At 43.1% G+C, this 25,435-nt stretch overlaps 1 protein-coding gene across 1 annotated transcript in view; it reads left to right on the forward strand.

Moving 5' to 3' along the window:
* The first annotated feature begins 2,764 nt into the window (after positions 1 to 2,764).
* The window catches only part of LOC130294903 (phospholipase A2 inhibitor and Ly6/PLAUR domain-containing protein-like), a 28,445-nt gene continuing 5,774 nt past the window's right edge, over positions 2,765 to 25,435 (forward strand). The window contains exons 1-3 of the mRNA XM_056545051.1: positions 2,765 to 2,816; positions 13,297 to 13,404; positions 24,304 to 24,444. Coding sequence (XP_056401026.1) covers positions 2,765 to 2,816; positions 13,297 to 13,404; positions 24,304 to 24,444 — 301 coding nt within the window. The remainder of the gene's footprint in view (positions 2,817 to 13,296; positions 13,405 to 24,303; positions 24,445 to 25,435) is intronic.

Here is a 25,435-nt window from a genome sequence, read left to right on the forward strand (position 1 = left end):
AAAGGCAGATGGTTTCTGCCTTTCAAATACATGTGCTCCTTCCCGGTGGTCTGAGCAAAGGGGGGGGATATGTGGCAGTGTGGCAAGGAAAGGGTGTATTTCCTTGGCTCACCCTGCAGAAGCTCTCACCTGCTTCTTAAGTAATGAGGCAGGAAGGAAGGGAAGTGTATATGAGATGGAGACTCAGTCTAATGGGGGCTCTTCCTAGGAGACAGCATGTGGGCTGTAGGGAAGAGACAGAGGCTGCTGAGGAGTACACAGCCCGAGCTGAGTGGCTCAAAGAGACTGCCATGAATTGTGAGTAGAAGGTTGCAGGGGACATATGTTTAACCGGCTGAGGGAAGCTCAGCGGTTGTTAGTCAGGACAAGCTGATCTGTTTTAGTCAGTGACCAGACGGTCTAGGATTTTGTTTTGTTCCTGCTTTTTGTTTATTTCTTACCCTGCAACCTGTCTAATAAAACTGGCAAGGTGCCAGATTTGCATTATAAGCGTTTGTTTGCTGGTTTATTGAGAAGAAACGCATCCTGTGGCGTAGTCCAGGACGATCCCAGAGCTAATCCCCAAGACTGATCGTCACAATATATACTTCCCTGGAGCATGGCTAGGTTCACACTGTGGAAACTCTGGGAGGAGATACTGAGTGCAACCAGCTGAATCAGTCGATGATAGGACCTCAAGTACATAGCCGTCCCTATAGACGGCAATGTAATCCAGGCAGTTTCTGCTGAGAGAATGACCAAGGTCATTCTTTTGGAGGTGGAATTTCAGTGGCAAAAAATCGGCAACGTGCAGCAATCTGCTGCATCGGAATTTCCGAGTGGAATTTCATGTGAAAATTCCATAGTGTCAATCCAGCCCATGGCTAGGACAGTCCGCAGACCGCAGGTGCTGCAGAACATGCTAATGCTAGGACCGCTCGGAAATGCGCCATCTTCATAGAAAAAAAGAATGGACATGTAATTTCTTTCTGCGGAAGCTTGAATCCGAATTTCCGCAGCAGATATTTCCGCCGTGGAAATCTGCCGTGTGCATGGTGCAGCAGAATCTCGAATCTGGATTCTGCTCAGAAACCTATCCTAATTGTTTACTCATACCAGTCCTGGTCATTTGTTACTATGCATCAGCCTAGGGCTATGTTCACACTGCGGAATTTCCGAGCGGAATTCCGTGGTTATATTCCGCTGCAGCAGAGTCCAATCGATTTAAACGGGACTCTACTACACTGTGCACGCTGCGAAAGAAACATCTGCAGGGGAAATCTCGATTCCTGCCTTCGCAGAAAGAACAGACATGTCTGTTCTTTCTGCTGATTCCGCTTGGAAATGCATTGCCGTCTATGAGACGTCGCATTTCCGAGTGTTTCTAGCGCCTGCCGTATTATTATTCAAATTTGCGTAGTGTCCGCCCTTGTGAACACAGCCTAAGTATGAACAACCAGCTTGGGGTTTAGGACACAGACACAGAGAAATGCCTACACCAGTGTTTCCCAACCAGCATGCCTCCAGCTGTTGCAAAACTACAACTCCCAGCATGCTGGGAGTTGTAGTTTTGCAACAGCTGGAGGCATACTGGTTGGGAAACACTGGCCTTCACTAATACTTTGTAGATAATTTCATCTATGCAGCCAAGACTAGAACAATGAATATTTTCACGCAGTGACAGCAAACAGAGATCTTGAAAAAGGTTAAAAAATTTTAACACAAAGCATAATATTATGCAATGAGTACACTTCATATATGTAAATGTGAACACCCTCCTAAATGTTTTCTCCCTTTCCCATAGACAGAACTATAGGTCTTTTTTTTTTATATATCTATACAGTGGTCCCTCAAGTTACAATATTGATTGGTTCCAAGACGACCATTGTATGTTGAAACCATTGTATGTTGAGACCATAACTCTATGGAAACCTGGTAATTGGTTCTGAAGCCACCAAAATGTCACCGAAAAAGTGAGGATTAAAGATAAATAAGTAGATAACTAATACAGATAAAGCAAATCCTTACATATAAAAGTAAGAAAGATCTGCTGGGAGCTGTAAATCACTGTCTATGTCAGTGTTTCCCAACCAGGGTGCCTCCAGATGTTGCAAAACTACAACTCCCAGCATGCCCGGACAGCCTTCGGCTGCCCGGGCATGCTGGGAGTTATAGTTTTGCAACAGCTGGAGGCACCCTCTTTGGGAAACACTGGTCTATGTAGAGGACAGGAGCTTCTTCATGGTCCGGTACAGAACATGCAATGTCCTAAAAAAGAAGGAAAATGTAGCCGCCCTCACCTGATGTCCAAAGGAGCAGGTAACCCTGGCACAGGTTAAGAATACAGAACATGTAATACCTCCCTGTACTGTAGGGGGCGCTACCAGACACCAGTCAGTGCATGCACTTCAGTAATACAGGGGTTTTACCAGTGAAACGTCCATTCTGATTGGTCGGTTCTTCCAGCCATTGACACATTTCGCAGATTCCACAGCATTGTATGTTGAGTCTGGTTTCAAGTTACAATGGTCGAGAAAAGACCATTGTATGATGAAACTATTGTATGTTGAGGCCATTGTAAGTTGAGGGATCACTGTACTTTGAAGATTTCATGGCTGCTTCTTCTGGAAGTTTTCGGATTTATGGAAATTTTTACGGTAATTGTATCCATGTCTTTTGGCAGTGAATGAACACATAGAAGTGTCACATGGGGCGGTCACATCTGGCCCCTCCTATAGGCTGCATTAAGTCTGCTGCAGAAGAACGCACAGTCTTAGTAGTAACCATGATCTCAGTGCTGCTATCTCTCTGCGTTCTCCTAGTTCTTGTCACTCCTGGTAAGGGACACATCGTATCTTTATTATTTTATTAGTAAGCTATTAAGTGTTGACTTTGTTTTTTGCTCTTTTGGGCCTTTTTTTGTCTGTGTTTTTTATGCAGCCGTCCGCTTTTCTATGCCTGTTTTCTGGAGCTAGATCACTTTTTTATATGAAAGTTCCTGGCACACTGCAAGAACTTTCCAAGGAGGCCCCTGTAGTTTGCCGCTACAAGAACAACATTACCTTATGACTATTCTTTCATGTTTGCTTTTTTATTCATTTTATGTTTTTTTTGTTTTTTTTTTCATTATTTGTCGACCCACATTTGTTCACCTTGAGCTTTCTGATTTAAGGATAGAATTGCAGAACTAGAATAAATGCTGACAAACTGGTCACAGTATTCCTTTTTCTCAGTGAATCCCTTAAATTGTGGTCACCATCTTAATATCTGTCTATTTTTACGGGGAAACATGGATGGGATGGAGTCAATTTTACCTTTTCAGATTTTATTTTTTTCTTGAGATATATATGGCCCCGGAGCTGTCTGGCAGTCTATTTCCGTACACCATTATTGGGAAAGATGGCATTGATAGCTGCTTGTTTGTTGGGTCTTTTAATATCTATGGGTGTTTTTACACATGCAGAATATTAAAAATGAGGGAACAATAGGGGGTATGTCATTTAAGACCTATGTAGATAGATATGAGAGATAAATGAGAGATCGATAGAGAGATAGATAAGAGATAGATAGATAGATAGATATGACATAGATAGATAAGAGATAGATAGATAGATAGATAGATAGATAGATAGATAGATAGATAGATAGATATGAGATAGATATGAGATAGATAGATATGACATAGATAGATAAGAGATAGATAGATAGATAGATAGATAAATAGATATATGAGATAGATATATACAGTCTTTATCTGGATCTTCCAATTTCACAGTACACAAATGAACAGCAGCACTCTGGTAAAGTGAAAATAGTATTGGCCTTTATTCACAGAAGTCTGTCAAAGACCAAAACTTTTTTCACTTTACCAGAGTGCTGCTGTTCATTTATGTACTGTGAAATTGGAAGATCAAGATAAAGACTGTATATATCTATCTCATATATCTATTTATCTATCTATCTATCCCTCTAATCGATCTAATATCTATCTATCTCATATCTATCTCATATCTATCCATCTATCTCATATCTATCTATCCCATATATGTCTATCTCATATCTATCTATCTATCTCTTATCTATCTATCTATCAATCTATCTCATATCTATCTATCTATCTATCTATCTATCTATCTATCTATCTCTTATCTATCTATCTATCTATCTATGTATCTCATATCTATCTCATATTTATCTATCTCTTATCTATCTATCTCATATCTATCTATATGAGATAGATAGATAGATAGATAGATAGACATGGTTTAGATAGGTATGAGATATATTGATAGATAATAAATAGATAGATAGGATAATAGAAGGATGGATAGATATGAGATAGATAGATAGACATGGCTTGCGCTTACTTTTATTAATGCTAGCGCTTCTCGACTCATACTGCGCCTGCATACTCCTGCTTGAGAGTCCGGTCATGTGATCTATGTACCACATGACCGCACCCCACTCGCGGGAGACGCAGCGCGCGTGCGCGCGCGTTCTCATAGCCCGGTCATGTGATTACAATAGTCATGTGACCTGGCTTGCTTACCGGAAGTACGCCGACGGTGTCCCGGACATCAGGAGTTCTGGCGGACACCATCTCTAGGTAAATTCGGAACACCATTGGATACAGCTAAGTCCTGTGGGCGGTGATATTTCTCAGGATGTTCTGATTGGGGGTGATTAATGTCAGTTTAATTGTGATGAGATGTAAGTGGCTGGAGCTTGGTATTTTAGGCTGGTGAGAAGGTAGGATAGCCACACCCCCTGAGGAAGTCATTCAGTGGTGAAACGATCGTTGGGGTTGGTAGGTAAGGTCTGGCATACTTATTCTTTTTGGTCTCTGGGTTTGGCTCTCACACTTATTTTCTCCATGCCCTCTTGCTTGTGTTTAGCATTATTCTGGTGTGATCTCATTTGATACCTATATCCCATTGCCCTTTGACCTCATACTTATGTTTATTATCATTTCTATGCTGAGTTCCAGTCCTTACCTACCTATCTGTAGTTTCTTTCGGTGCCTTGTTTTTATTATGTATATGTATTGTTGTTTTTAATTGATGATACATTTAATAAAGATTTTGTTAACTTTTCTTCTATACGCTGTCCATGTGTGCATCATTTTTTCTTTTGTTATTGGTGGTGCTTTCTATCATGCACATTACTTACCTCTTTGAGGTATAGGCTCTTATGTAGGTGTCTAGATAGACATGGTATAGATAGGAATGAGATACAGTTATGACCGTAAATGTTGGCACCCCTGAAATTTTTCTAGAAAATGAAGTGTGGTGTCCCGGTACCGTATTACATATGTTACCTTGTGGTGAGGTCCCCAAAGTCAGAGTCCCTAGGAACAGTGGGGGTCCTCTTCCTTAGTTAACCCCTCATCACCCCTCAGTTAGCTATAATTAATGTAGATATAACTGTAAAGATGTGTATTTAATATTCCTACCTTGTTTGCATCGCAGGACCTGCGGGTCATGTGACCGAGTTGCAGAACTGTATGGTTTTTGCTAAAGGACCTTTGGTGGTTTTGGACATGTGATCACCCACAATCCATTGTAACGGTGAGTGACAGCTGATTGCACCAATCCAAAACAGCCAGCCCCTGCCCATATATGGGAGCTGCGCCATCGTGATCGCTCTCTTGGGTTTCTGATTCTGGACGAGGTATTACCTCCGCAGCTTACAAGACAAATTACTAGGCCTAAGCCTTGTGGCCTAAGCCTGCGCTAGAGACGGATGGTTCATACAATTCCCCGCTATCACCGCATGATCTCCGGACCTAATCAAACCCCTAAATCCGGCGGATCTATGCAAATACAATCCTATAAAGCTAAAGAGAACTTTCCGGTCCTAAGCATCTGTCAATCACTGCTGTGCTGTTTAAATAGACTCTGTTATCTGGACTGTTACCGTTATTGCAAATACAGAAAATCTTCAGTAAAGATTCCGCAAGTTTTAAGTTCAGCACTGCTGTGGACAATCTATTTATTTCACACTCACCTATCGCTCTTGGGAAGGGTGGCGATAGGCCCAGCATCAATACAGAGTTTTAACCCTCACCCTGGCGTAACGAGTGACAAGGGTTAACAGCGGCCTTTATTATATTGAACAGCAACACCCCAACTACCCTGCACCCCCACAAGGCTTTATTCCCCAAGTTTACCACAAAGCCTTTTTGGCGTCTGACGAACAGGATTCGGGTGTGTGCCTGCTGCTGTTGCCACTAGTGAAATTGTACTCCCCCCAATATAACGGACTTTATTCATGTGCTGTAAACCGCATTATTGTGCATGAGAGCGGTGCTTGTGGTGCACGTTACAAGGGGGCCACGCGAAAAGTAAGGGGGGAGGCGAAAATTTATGCGCAGCAAGAATGTGTAAACTGCTAAATGAATACAAGCCACGATCTTCTGGTCTGGTCAGCACAGAAAGAGTTAACCTGCTACCAGAGAAGCGCGCGAAAAAGTTGCTGTATCGCAGCCGAAAGGGAACTTGGAAACAGAGGAGTCGTTGCACCGATGATGTCCTTCCTGCCAGCCGCCATTTTGGGGAAGCCCAATATAAAATAAGTGCACGGCCGTGTTCACCAGATTTGCCCCAGCGGATTTTTGGGGACGAGCCGGGACTCATCGAGTATATGCACGCGGTTCTACAACCTATACCTGGGAAGCCACTCCCACCAATTCCAACCGCACAAAGAGAAAGGGCCCATCAGGAAGCCGAGCTGGCTGAGTTAATGGACAAATTAAAGGCCCGACACAGAGAACTGTACGCCCCAAAGCATGTGCATTTGCCTCCTGAGAAAAGAATTTGTTATCAGGAGAATACTAAAGAAATGGAAGCACTCTACATCCGCAAGTGGGATCACCCCCGAGAAGGGGAGGAGCCTCTAGAACGAACAAGAGCAACTGTGGCCAAGTTCGACAAGGTCAGAGGTTATGGGACACTCCTAGATTGCCATACAGGGCAAACTATTCTCGTAAACCGGCAAGCAGTACAGAGGCCATATCTTCACAAAAAGTTCTACTCTCTGGAGGTGGGTGAAATAGTGGAGTACACCCCCGTCCAGAGCCTGCGCGGAGAGTGGACTGCTGCGGTCACCAGACCAACAGCCCTAACACAGCTTCCCTTCAAATACTTTCCGTCTACAGATTGGGAATCGGATCCCTTCAACCTGAGGCCGAAATGATCTGCTCCTGATGCCTCCACCACCGTACTCAAGGAGGAGGAGCCTCTACAGCATCAGTCATCTTCTTCATACAGCAAAGTGCCAAGACCTGCTCAAGACCAAGAAAGTTTGCCCAAATTGCAGGCACCAAAGACCGTACCTAGACCCTCTCAGAGCAATGAGAGTTTGTCTGTTCCAGAGGTACCAACGTACGTACTTAGGCCCTCTCGGAGCAATGAGAGTTTGCCTCCTGCACAGGTACCAACGTATGTACCAAGGCCCTCTTCCGACGTGGAGAGTTTGCCTGCTTCCAGGGTTCCGACGAAAGTGCTTTGGTCCACTCCTGATATGGAGATGAGGCTAAAACCTTATGCACCAACCTTGATCCCGACCAGTAAACCTCTGGTCACTTTGAATCCTACTGTTGCCCATTCTACTCTCACCAATGTGGTGTGGGAGAGTTACATTAACTCCTCGTCTGCTCCAGATGTTGGAAGGTATAGAGGAACTACAAGAGGCACAAGAAGAGTTCGGAGGAATATTTTCTGAAGGACTGTAAAGTAATGTCTATTGTTGTCTGTGCTAACCACTTTTGTTTTTCAGTAACACAGTTCAAGAAATTGCGCCTAGCAGGACTATGCTAAGATTGTTCCAGTTCCAAGTTCAGCAACGTAACCACTAAGCTTTGTGCCTGACCGTCAGGTCAAGAGACTCCTAGCCAGTAGGAGATTCGTAAGTTTTGTGCCCGTTTGATTTGTGGCAGCCGTGAAACATAGACTCCTAGTGTAGGTGGACTGCAGATCCTTACACCCAGTTTTGTGTATATACCTCTATATTTATCAGACTCTCTTGCTAAAAATTGCACTTATCAGGTGTATGCGCCTGAACCTTGTTGGAGTGTTGATAAATATGTAGACTTGTATAATAAAAATGTATATGGCTCTTGTACACAGAAAAAAATAGCTTTGTGTCTGTGTACATAAAAAGTAAGTAACTGTACACGAAAAAATGTCCCCTAGATGCACGTGTACACTAAAAACAAAAAACAAAAATAATTCTTGTATACATGTACATACAAATGTATAAGAATACTAAAAAGGTGTTTTAGTAGTTGCTAAATAGGTGACTCTCCTGGCTCCTCCGAGAGTAGCATTCCAGTCGCCAATCACTAGCACCTTTCATCAAACAAAACTACCCTTAAGATATCAAGACTAACTATTAAGCAGTACTTGCACACATAGTACCTTAAATTGCTCACTTAAATGTACTACCTCAGTCTTCTTCAGTACATACACAAAAATAAAAATACATCTCACATTTAAGAAACACTTAGGAATTGTAGCCTATTGATATGCAATTCCTGCCACTGTTAGGTACACTAATCTTCTCTCTTCTCTTTATTACATGTGTGAGATGCTCTACCTGGCCAGTAGGTGCTCTTGCAAGCTTAAAATGAAACACGTATTTCTAAACGTAACCTAGGTAGGTTATACTGTTGTGTTCTAGGGTTAAGTAGCGCGTAGCCGATAGACCCTAGTAGCTAACCTTATTGGTAGAGAGCCTCAGGCAAGCCAATATAACCTTTTGTGTACTAACAGGTGACTCATTTTGGCAAAACAAAAATAAATGTGGTGAGATTTCAAAAATGTTTTAGTCAGCTTAAAACTAAAGGTATAGAGAGCTGTACTAATGTCTAGTTTGCCTGTGTATAGAGAGCTATAAAAATGTCCAAGGAGCTAGAAACTAAAGGTTAGATAGCTTCATCAATCACAGAAAAGGATTGCAGTAACATGTTTTTCTATACACATGTTTATTACCATTGTGTGTATTGGAACTAAACCAAAAAAAGGTCTGGAAAAAATTATTGTCACCCTTTCAAAATTGTGTAAAAATTTAAACTCACCTGGGGCAAGTAACAGGTGTGGGCAATATAAAAATCACACCTGAAAGCAGATAAAATGGAGAGAAGTTCACTTAGTTTTTGCATTTGTGTCTGTGTGTGCCACACTAAGCTTGGACAACATATAGAGGATAAGACAACTGTCTGAGGACTTGAGAACCAAAATTGTGGAAAAATATCAACAATCTCAAGGTTACAAGTCCATCTCCAGAGATCTAGATTTGCCTTTGTCTACAGTGCGCAACATTAGCTACAGTTCCAGGGGTTGCAAACTTCTTGATAATCTCCCTGGACGGGGACGGAAGAGAAAAATTTATGAAAGGTGTCATCGCAGAATAGTCCGGATGGTGGATAAGCAGCCCCAAACAAGTTCCAAAGATATTCAAGTTGTCCTGCAGGTTCAGGGAGCATCAGTGTAAGCGCGAACTATCCATCGACATTTAAATTAAATGAAACGCTATGGCAGGAGACCCAGGAGGACCCCATTGCTGACACAGAGACATAAAAAAGAAGACTACATTTTGCCAAAATAAACTTGAGTAAGCCAAAATTCTTCTGGGAAAACATCTTGTGGATAGATGAGACTAAGATAGAGTTTTTTGGGTAAAGCACATCATTCTACTGTTTACCGAAAACAGAATGAGGCCTACAAAGAAAAGAACACAGTACCTACAGTGAAATATGGTGAAGGTCAATGATGTTTTGGGGTTGTTTTGCTGCCTCTGGCACTGGGTGCCTTGAATGTGTACAAGGCATCATGAAATCTGAGTATTACCAATGGATTTTGGGTCGCACTGTAAAGCCCAGTGTCAGAAAGCTGGGTTTGCCTCTGAGATCTTGGGTCTTCCAGCAGGACAATGACCCCAAATATACAACAAAAAGCTCCCAGAAATGGATGGCAACAAAGCGCTGGAGAGTTCTGAAGTGGCAGCAATGAGTCCAGATCTAAATCCCATTGATCACCTGTGGAGAGATCTTAAAATTGCTGTTGGGAAAAGGCGCCTTCCAATAAGAGAGACCTGGAGCAGTTTACAAAGGAAGAATGGTCCAACATTCCGGCTGAGAGGTGTAAGAAGCTTATTGATGGTTATAGGAAGCGACTGATTTCAGTTATTTTTTTTCCATAGGGTGTGCAACCAAATATTAAGTTAAAGGGGTTCTCTCATAGGCTTGCATTGAGGGGCGGAGCGAGACGTCACACGGGGGCGGAGGCCGGTAATCAGACCCGGAGCGAACATGCTCCGGGGACTGATTTTAACTGGGGTGCAAGATCACGGGGATCCCCAGCGACTGGACCCCCGCGATCAGGCATCTTATCCCCTATCCTTTGGATAGGGGATAAGATGTCTAAGCGCCGGAGTACCCCCTTTAAGGATGCCAATAATTTTGACCAGCCCATTTTTGGAGTTTGATGACATTATGTCCAATTTGCTTTTTTTCCTCCCTTTTTTGGTTTAGTTCCAATACACACAAAGGGAATAAACATGTGTATAGCAAAACATGTGTTAGGCTGGGTCCACACTACGTTTTGTCCCATACGGGAGCGCATACGGCAGGAGGGAGCTAAAACCTCATGCTCCCGTATGTGACCGTATGCGCTCCCGTATGTCATTCACTTCAATGAGCCGACCGGAGTGAAACGTTCGGTCCGGTCGGCTCATTTTTGCGCCGTATGCGCTTTTACAACCGGACCTAAAACCGTGGTCAACTACGGTTTTAGGTCCGGTTGTAAAAGCGCATACGGCGCAAAAATGAGCCGACCGGACCGAACGTTTCACTCCGGTCGGCTCATTGAAATGAATTACATACGGGAGCGCATACGGTCACATACGGGAGCGCGAGGTTTTAGCTCCCCCCTGCCGTATGCGCTCCCGTATGGGACAAAACGTAGTGTGGACCCAGCCTTACTGCAATCCTTTTCTGTGAGAAATACTTCATTTTCTTGAAAAATTTCAGGGGTGCCAACAATTACGGCCATGACTGTAGACAGATAAATAATACAACAAATACAACATGGAACTTTCAGCTGCCTGTGCAGCCTTTTTCAAATATGCTTGAAAAAGGCTGCATGGCAGCTGAAACGTTGCAATAAAACCACCTTTTTTTGCATTTATCTAAGTCCTGCAGCTGCCTTTGTTTTTGGATCTGCATTTGGGCCTTTGACCAGGGCCATCTGGACTGTGTGCACCACCCTACTCCTGAAACTTGATGTGCTGCTCTTCCAATTGCTTGCTAAATAGATAGATAGATAGATAGATAGATAGATATGAGATAGATATGAGATATAGATAGATATGACATAGATAGATAGATATGAGATATAGATAGATATGACATCGATAGAGAGATAGATAGATAGATATGAGATAAATAGATAGTTATGAGATAGATAGATAGATAGATAGATAGATAGATAGGTATGAGATAGATAGATAGATAGATAGATAGATATGCTATAGATATATATAAGATAGATAGATAGATATTAGAGATGAGCGAACTTACAGTAAATTCGATTTGTCACGAACTTCTCGGCTCGGCAGTTGATGTCTTTTCCTGCATAAATTAGTTCAGCTTTCCGGTGCTCCCCTGGGCTGGAAAAGGTGGATACAGTCCTAGGAGACTCTTTCCTAGGACTGTATCCACCTTTTCCAGCCCACCGGAGCACCTGAAAGCTGAACTAATTTATGCAGGATAAGTCATCAACTGCCGAGCTGAGAAGTTCGTGACGAATCGAATTTACTGTAAGTTCGCTCATCTCTAATAGATATGAGAGATAGATATAAGATAAGTGGATAGATAAATGAGACGTAGATGACTAAACAGATTATAGCTACTGTTATTATGTAATCATTATTTGCTAACAACAATAATTAACATTTGCAATTTCCTCATAATTGTTGTTTTTAAATGATTCCCTTAATAGTTAGTTAGTTAGTTGGTTAATTATAGGAGAGAATTATGCAATAGAGCATAATATCTCCATGTGGACAGTGTCTGGTTGTAGCATGAACGTTTTGTTGAATACAATGCCAGAGTTGTGGTGCAGACATGGACACAGGCTGGGAAGTAGAATAGAAAGAGCTTATAATATGTTCAGTATTTTTACCCAAATCAGGACTGGACCAACATTGAAAGAAACTATCATTGAAAGATTTATGCCTTTTTTTGTGTTTTGAACCAACTCCCGGTTTTGGGTAAAAATAGTGAATAATCAAAATACTGAGCAAATTGCTATCTGTGAACCCAGCCTAAATATATTACCGTATACCAATATAACTCAGAGCCTGTAATACATCAGAATGCATGAGCCTTAAAGGGGTACTCCAGCGATAAACATCTTATACCCTATCAAAAAGATAGGGGAAAGGATGTTGGATGGCGGGGGTCCCACTGCTGGGGACCCCTGCGATATCCAGGCCGGCAGCAGCGCCGTCCAGAACACGGAAGCGTGGAGCTTTCGTGTTCGTGATGTTACGCCACACCCCCTCCATTCATGTCTATGGGAGGGGGCATGACGGCTAGTACATAGATTTCGCTCCATGACGGCTAGTACATAGATTTCGTTCCATGACGGCTAGTACATAGATTTCGTTCCATGACGGCTAGTACATAGATTTCGCTCCATGACGGCTAGTACGTTGATTTCGCTGCGTGCATGGATGACCAGTGTGCCGCATCGGCGATCGCGGGGGTCCCCAGTGGCCGGATCCCCGCGATCAGACATCTTATCCCCTATCCTTTTGATAGGGGATATGATGTTTTTTGCCGGAGTACCCCTTTAAAGGGGAACTACAGTGCATAGGTTTGTATCCCCTATCCACAGAACGGGGATAAGCGTCTGCTCACAGGAGGTATGACTGCTGGGACCCCCTGCAATCTCCTGCCCGGCTCTCCACGAAGGGTGGCCGACACCCCATCCCCCCATGTATCTCTATGGGAGAGCCAGAGATACACAAACGCTAAGCCGTGCGCGGAGGTTGCTTTGTGCATGAGGAGAGCTGGGGCCTGTTCAGGACATTTCGGGGGTCCCAGCAGTTAAGACACTTATCCCCTATCCTGTGGATAGAGAATAATAACTTTTGTACCAGAGTCCCCCTTTAAACTAAAGTATTTATTGGTGTATCATGATTATATTGCTGATAACTATTATTACCAATTATTATATCTGTATTGTGACAGGGGAACCTAAGGTGTGCTACTGGAATAACCTTTCTTTTTTCATATTTCTTTTTTTTTTATAGGCTACTCTTTGAAATGCGTTGAATGCTACAACATCACTGCACCTCAATGCACTGGACCAACAAAGGATTGCGATGTCGGTATCTGTATGTCTGGACTCATTTCACTTGGTATGTCAATCATTGCTTACCATATGACGGCAATGTACAAGCTGCAAAAGTTGTAATTTAGCGGTAACATAATCCTAGGCAGCAGGTCCGGCTCCACCCATAGGTAGTAAAGGCAGCTGCCTAGAGCGCCCTCTTGATGGGGGCGCTGTTCTGCCCTCCGCAGCTACTAAGCAGGTCCTGACAGCCACTAAGCTGTTACCCAGTAGTAAGGTGATTACATGAGGAGGGGGTTTGTTACAGTGTGACCCCAGAAGTAAGGAGAGTGTCATCTCAGTAGTAAGGTGGGACGTATCAATGGGAGGAGTCAAGGGGGCGGCAAAATTGGCTTTTGCCTAGGGTGCCAAAAATCCGTGCAACAGCCCTGCTAGGCCGGCTTCGATACCATAAGTACTCTGTGGTGTACTGCAGTGTTTCCCAACCGGTGTGCCTCCAGCTGTTGCAAAACTACAACTCCCAGCATGCCCGGACAGCCGTTGGCTGTCCGGGCATGCTGGGAGTTGTAGTCTTGCAACAGCTGGAGGCATACTGGTTGAGAAACACTGGTCTACTGTATTAATCCATACCATTCACTGGATGCCATATAGGTCTCCCCCCCTCCCCTCATCAATGGATGCTGCCCCTATAAGCCTCCATTTGACGACCAATTTTTTTCATCCAAATTGGTGGTTTTAAAGCAGAAAACATATTGGATCTCATGTTATACCTGTAGGGAACATCATATGTACCTAAATGAAACATTTAAATGAAAACACACAGTCAAAAATGTTCTAGGTTGTTCATGCGGTCATATGCACCTAAGACTTTATATACCCCACTCTCCTGCAGTGCTACGGAGATAAAAGAAATTTAACACCTGACCCTTTACTGATAATAGCCGAAAAACGAGAAAAACAAGACTCGCCATAATGGGCTGACCCCTTGAACACCTGCTGATTTTTTGGGAATGTGGCAGGTCAGTATTTGTTTCAGGAGAAAAAATGGCTATGGTCACCCCCTATTAAGCAGTATTGCAGAAATGGAAACAGCAGAATCAGCGTTGGATAGTTGGATGGCGCACTAAGCCATACCTTTTATTGACACCCACCCCACAATAGTGTCATATATATAATGCTCAAATAATGTAAAAATACAGTGCCCAAATAATGTTTTCCATAAAATGACCAAGTAACACTGCCCAGTCAATATATTAAAGGGGATTAAAGGGGTACTCCGGTGAAAACCTTTTTTCTTTTAAATCAACTGGTGCCAGAAAGTTAAACAGATTTGTAAAATACTTCTATTAAAAAATCTTAATCCTTCCTGTACTTATTAGCTGCTGAATACTACAGAGGAAATTCTTTTCTTTTTGGAATTCTCTCTGATGACATCATGAGCACAGTGCTCTTTGCTGATGTCATTATAATAATAATAACTCTTTATTTATTGTTGTTCTTAGCGGAATTTGAACCCAAGGCCCCAGCACTGCAAGGCAGCAGTGCTAACCACTGAACCACCATGCTGCCCTTAGCATACATCTGCTATGCACGGTTGCTAAAATGGACAGAGATGTCAGCAGAGAGCACTGTGCTTGTGATGTCATCAGTGTTCCAAAAAGAAAGGAATTTCCTCTGTAGCATTCAGAAGCTAATAAGTACTGGAAGGATTAATATTTTTTAATAGAAGTAATTTACAAATATGTTTAACTTTCTGGCACCAGTTGATTTAAAAGAAAAAAGGTTTTCACTGGAGTACCCCTTTAAGTTTTATTCTGTGCTGTTGCTGTTAAAAGAGTACCTGTCATGGTCTTGTTACATTTTATAATCCTCCCAGTTCACTGCCCACATCATGATAAACCTCCCCCTGTCTTTATTTTTATTATTTTTTAGTTTTCTACCTTGATATTGCTCTGTATTTTCTGCTCATTCTCAGTCAGATTCACAGACTGGGAAGGGGGCGTTCCCCAGCAGGCATGACATCATCTGAAGCCATACAGGGGAGAACTTCCTCTAAAAGTTGCCCAGTTGCCCATAGTAACCAATCAGATCGCTTCTTTCATTTTTGCAGAGGCTTGTTAAAGGAAAGAAGCAATCTGATTGGTTACTATGGGAAACTGGGCAACTATTCCCCTGCAAAGGTTTTGATAAATCTCCCCTATTATAGTCAATGAGGATTCTGCTGTCCCATTTTATGGCAGAATTTCCCCTGCGAAAATTTCCGAACTCTAGGTTTCACAAAAACATTGAACATTTCTTCAAGTTTTGCAGAATTCCACAGCAAAATCCCACTGAACTCAATGGGACTTTGAATTTTGGCAGAATTCTGTGTTTTCAGCAGACAGCACCCAGCTTTGCAGAATGGAATTTGAGACAAACAGCAGAATTTCTGTCGTGTGGACATAGCCTTGGGAAGGGTGGCAAATGTACCTGCAACTTGACATCTCACACACCCCTAAGACCAGCCCCGCACACAATAATGTCTGCCCAAGACTCCCTCCTAGTAACATAGTTTGTAAGACTGAAAAGAGACAAACGTCCATCCAGTTCAGTTTATTACCTTACAGTGTTGATCCAGAGGAAGGCAAAAAAAATTAATGAGGGGCCAATTTTTCTCTTTTTCCAACTCTAAATCTGGCAATTAATATAACTCCCTGGAGTAACAACCTTTCCCCAGAATCTAGTAACTATAACCCATACTATTATTTCACTTTAGAAATGTTTCCAATAATTTTCATTTTATGTACCGTCCGTTTCTGTGGCACCGTATCGAATGTTTTGGAAAAACTAAAATATATAAATCCAATAATTCACCTCCTCATTAAAACTGATCAGGTTAGTCTGACAGGACCGATCCCTCGTAAACCCATGTGATATGGAGTCATTTAATTGAAATATTCCAATAAAGCATCTCTTAGAAAACCTTTAATTTTCTCACAATAGAGATTAAATAAATCTCCCAGTTGATATATAATCAATATATTGATTACATATCAACTGGCTCCAGAAAGTTAAACAGATTTTTAAATTACTATTAAACAAAATCTTAATCATTTCAGTACTTATGAGCTGCTGAAGTTGAGTTGTTCTTTTCTGTCTAAGTGCTCTCTGATGACACGTGTCTCGGGAGCTGTCCAGAGTAGAAGCACATTCCCATAGCAAACCTATTCTGCTCTGTGCAGTTCCTGAGACAAGCAGAGATGTCAGCAGAGAGCACTGTTTCCAGACAGATAAGAACAACTCAACTTCAGTAGCTGATTTTTATTGGAAGGATTAAGATTTTTTAAAAGAAGTAATTTACAAATCTGTTTATCTTTCTGGAGCCAGTTGATCTAAAAAAAAAAATATGTTTTTTCCTGGAATACCCCTTTAATTCTTCGAACAGTTAATGTTCCTTGTCCAAGAGAAGTGCCTGAAAAACTATCTATTTTATCTGTCTAACTGTCTATTTTTGGGGATTGCAGTTCTAACTACTTTCTTTATGGTATGCTTATGACTGCTATTCCCGACACTTACAAATAAGTGTCTATCTATTACATTACTTAACCCCCTAAGGGCGCAGAGGTGAAAACCATCTGGACCTTGTAGGCTGGGTTCACATACATCAGTTGTCATTTGAATGGGACAGTTCACAATCATCCAGCATCCTATTTTTGACGCCGGATGATTGGACAGGCCAGACAGCACCGGACAGGGGAACGCAGCTTGCTGCATTACCCTCTCTGGTGCCAGAAACGATGGACGTCAGATGCCATACAACTGATGACAACTGATGCACGTTGTCATCAGTTGCGGCATCAGTTACGTCGAGATTTAGGCTGAATTCACCTATGCCAGATGCCAAACATATGTTAACCCAGCCTAAATGGACTATTGGACTATCTTGAATTTTTTTTACGAGGCACTGTACTTTTTCCTGGGTTAGACAGGTAACATGTACTGGGGAGTTTATCTTATCCTGCTGTATTCCTCCTGGCAATTCATTTTCCTCTGTGTGGAGAAGAATCTGTTTAAAGGGGACCTCTCATCAAATAAACTTTTGATATATTTTAGATTAATGAATGTTGAATAACTTTCCAATAGCATGTTAATGAAAAATACGCTTCTTTCTATTGTATTTTTCCCGATCAGTCCTGTCAGCAAGCATTTCTGACTCATGCTGGAGTCCTAAACACTCAGAGCTGCCAGCCTGCTTTGTTCACAGCCAAACAGGCTGTGAACAAAGCAGGCTGGCAGCTCTGAGTGTTCTCCTTTGTGAACAAAGCAGACTGGCAGCTCGTAGTGTTTAGGACTCCAGCATGAGTCTGAAATGCTTGCTGCCAGGACTGGTAGGGAGACCCCTAGTGGTCATTTCTTCAAAGTGGAAAATTAAATAGAAAGAAGCATATTTTTTAATAACATGCAATTGTAAAGTTATTCTGCATACATTAATCTATAATATATCAAAAGCTTTTTTGATGAGAGGTACCCTTTAATACATTCACTTTCTCCTTATCACCCTCCCTAATTCCTCCCTTATACTTTTTAAAGTGCCAACACTTTGTTTTCACCTTTTTACCAATCTGTTTTTCTATCACCAGCTTCGCTGCCTTTACATGTTTTTACATATTTAGCTTTCTCTCTATAGTTTTTTAATTCTTTTGCACTGCATTATTGTTACAGTAGCTTATATGCTTTCTTTTTTTGTTGTTATTTATTGCAACCTTTAAATTTTTATATATCCACATTGGTTTTCTCCAGGGGCGGACTGAAACACTCAGGGCCCCAGGACCAAAAAAACGTAAAAGCCCCCTGAGATGCTCTGCTGCTGGTCACACTTTTGCCCCTATTCTACCCAAATATAAACTAACTTTAAAGGGGTACTCTGGCCCTAATACATCTTATCCCCTATCCAAAGGATAGGTGATAAGATGTTTGATCGCAGGGGTCCCACCACTAGGGACCCCCGCGATCTGTCATCCCGCACCCACCTTTGTGAGTGCTCCACAGTGCTGGAGGCTTCAAGTGTGAAGCATGACGACTACGGGCCGGAATATCGTGACATCACGACTCCGCCCCCCTGTGGGTGTGGAATGACAGATCGCAGGGGTCCCCAGCTGCGGGACCCCCCCCCCCTGCGATCAGACATTTTATACCCTATCCTTTGGATAGGGGATAAGATGTATTAGGGCCGGAATACCCCTTTAAGGTAGGTAAAATAATTATCCATGACCAATAATACCAGTATATAAGGAGTAACTATTTACCACCACACAATAACTGGATAATACCGCCATACTGTACTGAATAAAACCACTATACACAGACCAGTATACTATACAGAATCTGTATGCAATATAAGTGATTATATACAGGACCATATGGCCGTATATATCAGCTGTACAGAGATCTGTATACAATATAAGTGATTATATACAGGACCATATAGCGGTAGATATCAGCTGTACACAGGATCTTTATACCATATAATTGATTATATACATGACCATATGGTGGTAGATATCAGCTGTACACAAGATCTGTACCATATAAGTGACTATAGTTACATCTAGGAACTCACAATTACATATTTTCTGATCAGTGGCGTCCTCTTTCCTTTTCTTCTCTGTCCGGATCAGACCGCCATGTCGATCTCTTAACATCTGCAGGACAAGCATGTCAGACTCTGCATTTTTCCAGTTTCCCCCCCCCCAGGGTCCCCTGACAGTAGGTGTAGGCAGCAGGGTCCCCCCACAGTAGGTGTAGGCAGCAGGGTCCCCCCACAGTAGGTGTAGGCAGCAGGGTACCCCCACAGTAGGTGTAGGCAGCAGGGTCCCCCCCACAGTAAGTGTAGACAGCAGAGTTAGAGTCCCCTTCCCCCATTAGGTGTAGGCAGCAGAGTTAGAGCCCCCTCCCCCAGGAGGTGTAGGCAGCAGAATTAGAGTCCCCCCAGTAGGTGTAGGCAGCAGAGTTAGAGTCCCCCCCAGCATGTGCAGGCAGCAGCTAGAGTACCCAACTCCCCCCCCCCCCCCAGTAGGTGTAGACAGCAGAGTTAGAGTCCCCCACAGTAGGTGCAGGCAGCAGAGTTTCCCCCCTCCCCCAGTAGGTGTAGATAGCAGAGCTAGAGTCCACCCCCCCCACAAGTAGGTGTAAGAAACAGAGTTAGAGTCCCCCTCCCCCAGTAGGTGTAGGCAGCAGAGTTTCTCCCCCCCCCCCCCTCCCCTTCCCAGGTTAAAAGAAATTATGCTCACCTGTATGTGTCCAACGCAGCAATCTTCTCCTGAACGCAGCAGGGGCCCATGTCTTCCTTCCTCCACAGTGCAGGCGCTGATGAGTGACGTCATCGGTGCCTGCCCACCGTGGGCGCGGAGGTCACGTCTCCTCTGTGTAAGTTGCAGATGCGGCTCACACAGAGGGGACGCCTTCTCCTGTTTGTGCGTGTATCGCACATACAGGAGAAGGCAGCGCTTTCCACTGGGGATCCGGGACAAGTGTCCTGGATCCTCAGGAGTGGCGGGCCCTGTACCCAGCCGAGCCCTCGGACGACAACCGATCGGACCGGCTGGTCAGTCCGCCCCTGGTTTTCTCCTGCTCCTGAACTAGTTCACAGTTTTTCACTTCCATTTGTTTTTTCTGGACCTTTCCCTCTTGTCTTACTTATTTTCTTATTGCATACTGCTTTTGCAGCTCTTGCTTCTTCCGTCATGCAAAGGTAGTCTGTTGTAGAGCACATTAAACTAGAGTGGCTATGTGTATTTAAATGGTGGTCACCCAGACTTGAGTTCACCTCCTCATAAAAGCTGACCAGGTTAGTCTGACAGGATTGAATCCTTTTCTAGGCAGCCTTAAAGAGGTACTCCGGTGCTTAGACATCTTATCCCCTATCCAAAGGATAGGGGATAAGATGCCTGATCGCGGGAGTCCCGCCGCTGGGGACCCCCGGGATAATGCACGCGGCACCCCGTTTTTAATCAGTCCCCGGAGCGTGTTCGCTCCGGGACTGATTACCGGCGACTACAGGGCGGGCGGCGTGTGACGTCACGCCCCCGCCCCCGTGTGATGTCACACTCCGCCCCTCAATGCAAGGCTGCGGGAGGGGGCGTGACAGCTATCACGCCCCCTCCCGTAGGCTTGCATTGAGGGGCGGAGCATGACATCACACGGGGACGGGGGCGTGACGTCACATGCCGCCCGCCCTGTAGTCGCCGGTAATCAGTCCCGGAGCGAACACGCTCCGGGGACTGATTACAAACGGGATGCTGCGGGTATATAGGAAAGAGGGTGTGCCAGTAGAGTAACAAACATTGCCAGCAAACATAACGTTAGTGAGCATTATGATTATTTACAAGGGGATAAGATGTCTGATCGCAGGGGTCCCGCTGCTGGGCGCCCACAATCTACAACAGCACCCAGTGTTCTAAACAAACATCAGGTCCTTGTGGCAGTGGTCATGACTTCACGGTGACACCCCTCGTGATATCACACCATTCCCCCTCCATTCATTTCTATGGGAGAGGGCGTGTCGGACAACGGCACGATCACGGCCTCCGGTTCCAAACATTTTTAACATTTTGGAGCACTGGAGTACCCCTTTAAGATCTTTCATCCCAAGACAGGCTGTCACCTTTATCGTCTGGATCCTCATTGATATGACTTAAATACTCCCATTAGTGATAATCATGGGATACACTATAGTTAAAGTTTAGCCCATCCCGATAATAATCGGGTACAGTTATAAAAGAATATGATAATAGTCCTGAAATAAACTTTGTAATAATATTGGACTTGTGTGCCCTTTAAACTGTTAAAGATGTACCTGTCCTGGTCACAGGTCACCATTCATGTGATAAGTATGGCTTTGCCTGGTAAATGTTTAATCCAGCTTCAAAGCTTCAAATTGGAAAAGTAAAAAGTTACAAAAGGGTTGATATGTATATATATATATATATATATATATATATATATATATATGTGTGTATGTATATATATATATATATATATATATATATATGTACAGTACAGAACAAAAGTTTGGACACACCTTCTCATTCAAAGTTTTCTTTATTTTCATGACTATGAACATTGTAGATTCACACTGAAGGCATCAAAACTATGAATTAACACATGTGGAATTATAGACATAACAAAAAAGTGTGAAACAACTGAAAATATGTCATATTCTAGGCTCTTCAAAGTAGTCACCTTTTGCTTTGATTACTGCTTTGCACACTCATTCTCTTGATGAGCTTCAAGAGGTAGTCACCTGAAATGGTCTTCCAACAGTCTTGAAGGAGTTCCCAGAGATGCTTAGCACTTGTTGGCCCTTTTGCCTTCATTGGGTTCAGGTCTGGTGACTGTGGAGGCCAGGTCATCTGGTGCAGCACCCCATCATTCTCCTTCTTGGTCAAATAGCCCTTACACAGCCTGGAGGTGTGTTTGGGGTCATTGTCCTGTTGAAAAATGGTGGTCCAACTAAACGCAAACCAAATGGAATAGCATGCCGCTGCAAGATGCTGTGGTAGCCATGCTGGTTCAGTATGCCTTCAATTTTGAATAAATCCCCAACAGTGTCACCAGCAAAGCCCCCCCACACCATCACACCTCCTCCTCCATGCTTCACGCTGGGAACCAGGCATGTAGAGTCCATCTGTTCACCTTTTCTGCGTCGCACAAAGACACGGTGGTTGGAATCAAAGATCTCAAATTTGGACTCATCAGACCAAAGCACAGATTTCTACTGGTCTAATGTCCATTCCTTGTGTTCTTTAGCCCAAACAAGTCTCTTCTGCTTGTTGCCTGTCCTTAGCAGTGGTTTCCTAGCAGATATTCTACCTTGAAGGCCTCACACAGTCTCCTCTTAACAGTTGTTCTAGAGATGTGTCTGCTGCTAGAACTCTGTGCGGCATTGACCTGGTCTCTAATCTGAGCTGCTGTTAACCTGCGATTTCTGAGGTTGGTGACTCGGATGAACTTATCCTCCGCAGCAGAGGTAACTCTTGGTCTTCCTTTCCTGAGGCGGTCCGCATGTGAGCCAGTTTCTATGTAGCTCTTGATGGTTTTTGTGACTGCACTTGGGGACACTTTCCACCTAGAATATGACATATTTTCAGTTGTTTCACACTTTTTTGTTATGTATATAATTCCACATGTGTTAATTCATAGTCTTGATGCCTTCAGTGTGAATTTACAATTTTCATAGTCATGAAAATAAAGAAAACTCTTTGGATGAGAAGGTGTGTCCAAACTTTTGGTCTGTACCATATATATATATATATATATATATATATATATATATATATATATATATATATATATATATATATGAAGTCAGCCTATATGTAAAGATCATGCACCCATATAACCATCAGATCCTTCATAGTAGTAACTGATCACAAGGAGTCTACTCACACTACCAGCAAAGAACCTTAATAAACAAGGACAGCCGACTGCCCCCATTTACAATATGGCCCAGAGTTCCCCTTATAAACATATTCAGCAACTATGGTGTCTCTTCCACAGCTATAGCATGAAAGTCAACCTGTCAATAGGGACATGTGTTCAGACCCCTACCTTATTGCCCCCACTCTGTGTCTTTGAGATTAGATACAATTCGGGTTGCTTGCATGCTAAACAAGATCTCACTGTAGACATGATGCCTGATAAAGTAATTTTGTTAGGACCAAAATAGTCTTAAATTCTAAACTCTGCCTCAAAATTCAGTACAGTGCGCTGTGAGAAAGGATGATACACAGAGTTTACGGTTCTTGTGATATAGACTCTTCCTGCTGAGGAACTCCGCCAAGAATATTATGCCCATACTCACCTGTGATGTCCCGGCTCGGCCAATGATAGGCTGAGAGGCAGTGTGATGTTTTGAGCCCAATAAATTACACCGCTGCTTAGCCAATCACCATCCGAGTTGGAAAATTGGTGCCGCTTGCGATAAGATGAGCCGCAGTGTGACATGTCGGGCCTCATAAGCAGGAAGAAGACTGGAGGACAGGAGAGCGACACCAGTGGCAGAAGACAAGTCAAAGTTTATCATTTTAATTGCAGCAGTTTGGAAATGAGCGAATAAAAAACTCAACCCCTTTAACTTCACAGAAAAATAGAAAGTACAATGATAAACCAATGTTATATGTACAAATCATCGAACAAGAGAAGTGACAAATACAAACATTTAGTTTGGACCAAAGACGGGAAGTCATATTCTAAATATGGACAAACCCTCTTGGTCCCCCACCTGTGCAGCCGGAAACTGGAATTGTTTAGTTTTGTGGTTTCTTACTAACCTCAAGTTACCTTGGAGAGGAGTCCGTAAACTCAGGTCTGAATATGACAACCAGATTCACTGCTATATGGATCCCAATAGACATCAACTAAAAGGATAGATGTCCATATGCAGTCACCCCTAGTGACATCTGTGAGCACTCCTTGCTGGAGACTAGCCTGCTTCCCCTGGTGTCCAGGAGGCCTCCTCTATTTTGGAAGATTTCCAGAAAACCAAGGAGAGAAGGTAAGTATGTTGTATTTGCAGGTTACAAACATGTGACACTGCTGTCAGCCATCTTAAAGGGTTACTCCGCTCACCAGCATCTGGAACATTGAGTTCCGAACGCTGTGTGTGGGCTTCCGTGTACACACCTGCCCCCTCGTGACGTCACTGCCTGCACCCTCAATGAAAGTCTATGGGAAGGGTGTGTGCCCCCTCTCATTGACTTGCGTTGAGTGGGCGGGACGTGACGTGACATCACGTGGGGGCGGGCGTGAACACGGAAGCCCGCACACAGCGTTCGGAACTCAATGTTCCGGATGCTGGATAGCGGAGTAACTCTTTAACAATGAATAACATTAGAAAACTGGTTGTGAATAGTTTTGTGTAGGCTTGGCCTTAAATCACTTGTTAACAACTTTTGTGATGTATGTTTTTGTCCATATCAAAACACAGGAGATTACGCTCTATTTGGGCGATCATGCGCACCCAATGAGGCAACATGTGGAATATCTGGGAGTATTACGTCAACTGGAAGGGCTCTGCTCTCTACATCTTGCTGCAAAACAGATGGCTGCATGCCAGATGGTCTTAAATGTATGTATATATCTTATTATACACAGAATTAGGCCTCATGCACACTCACTTGCATGGAGCCTGCATGGCGGCACGTACAGTAAATACATTGTGAAAGGAAATCTTTGTCTACCATTATATGAAATTATAGGCATAGAGAGTTGCAGTAGGCATTTATATATTAAAATGTTATTCTACAATAAAAGGTTAAAGGGGTACTCTAGTGGAAAAACATTTTTTTTAATCAACTAATGCAAGAAACAGATTTGTAAATTACTTCTATTTAAATATTTTAATCCTTCCAGTACGTATCAGCTGCTGTATGCTGCACAAGCAGTTCTTTTCTTTTTGAATTTATTTTCAGTCTGACCACAGTGCTCTCTGCTGACACCTCTGTCCATGTCAGGAACTGTCCAGAGCAGGATAGGTTTGCTATGGGGATTTGTTCCTGCTCTGGACAGTTCCTGATATGGACAGAGGTGTCAGCAGAGAGCACTGTGGCCAGACAGAAAAGAAATTCAAAAAGAAAAGAACTGCTTGTGGAGCATACAGCAGCTAAGTACTAGAAGGATTAAGATTTTTAAAAACGAAGAAATCTACAAATCTGTTTAATTTTCTGGAACATGTTGATTAAAAATAAAACAAATTCCACTGGAGTACCCTTTTAAATTGATATTTGGATTTAGTTAAGAAACTACAGCCTGCTAGGGGTGTAAAATAATAATATAAAGCATACTCACCTCACTCCAGTTAGCCCTGATATAGGGCCAGCATTAGCACCCAGCAAACCCATTTGCCCGCCAGGTGCTTTTTTATGCAGTTTTTGAAGCCAAAGTCAGGAATGAGTTTTAAAAAGAGACGAAGTCTTTCCTTTATACCAGTCTTCCATTTTTTGATCAGTTCCTAGCTTTGTCTTCATGAACAGAATCAACATAGCGGAATGTAAGAACACCCACTTATGAAGATGTTTTAAAGGGGTACTCCACTGCTCAGCGTTTGGAACAAACTGTTC

The sequence above is a fragment of the Hyla sarda genome, chromosome 11, assembly GCF_029499605.1.
Source record: "Hyla sarda isolate aHylSar1 chromosome 11, aHylSar1.hap1, whole genome shotgun sequence".
Taxonomy (NCBI): Eukaryota; Metazoa; Chordata; class Amphibia; order Anura; family Hylidae; genus Hyla; species Hyla sarda.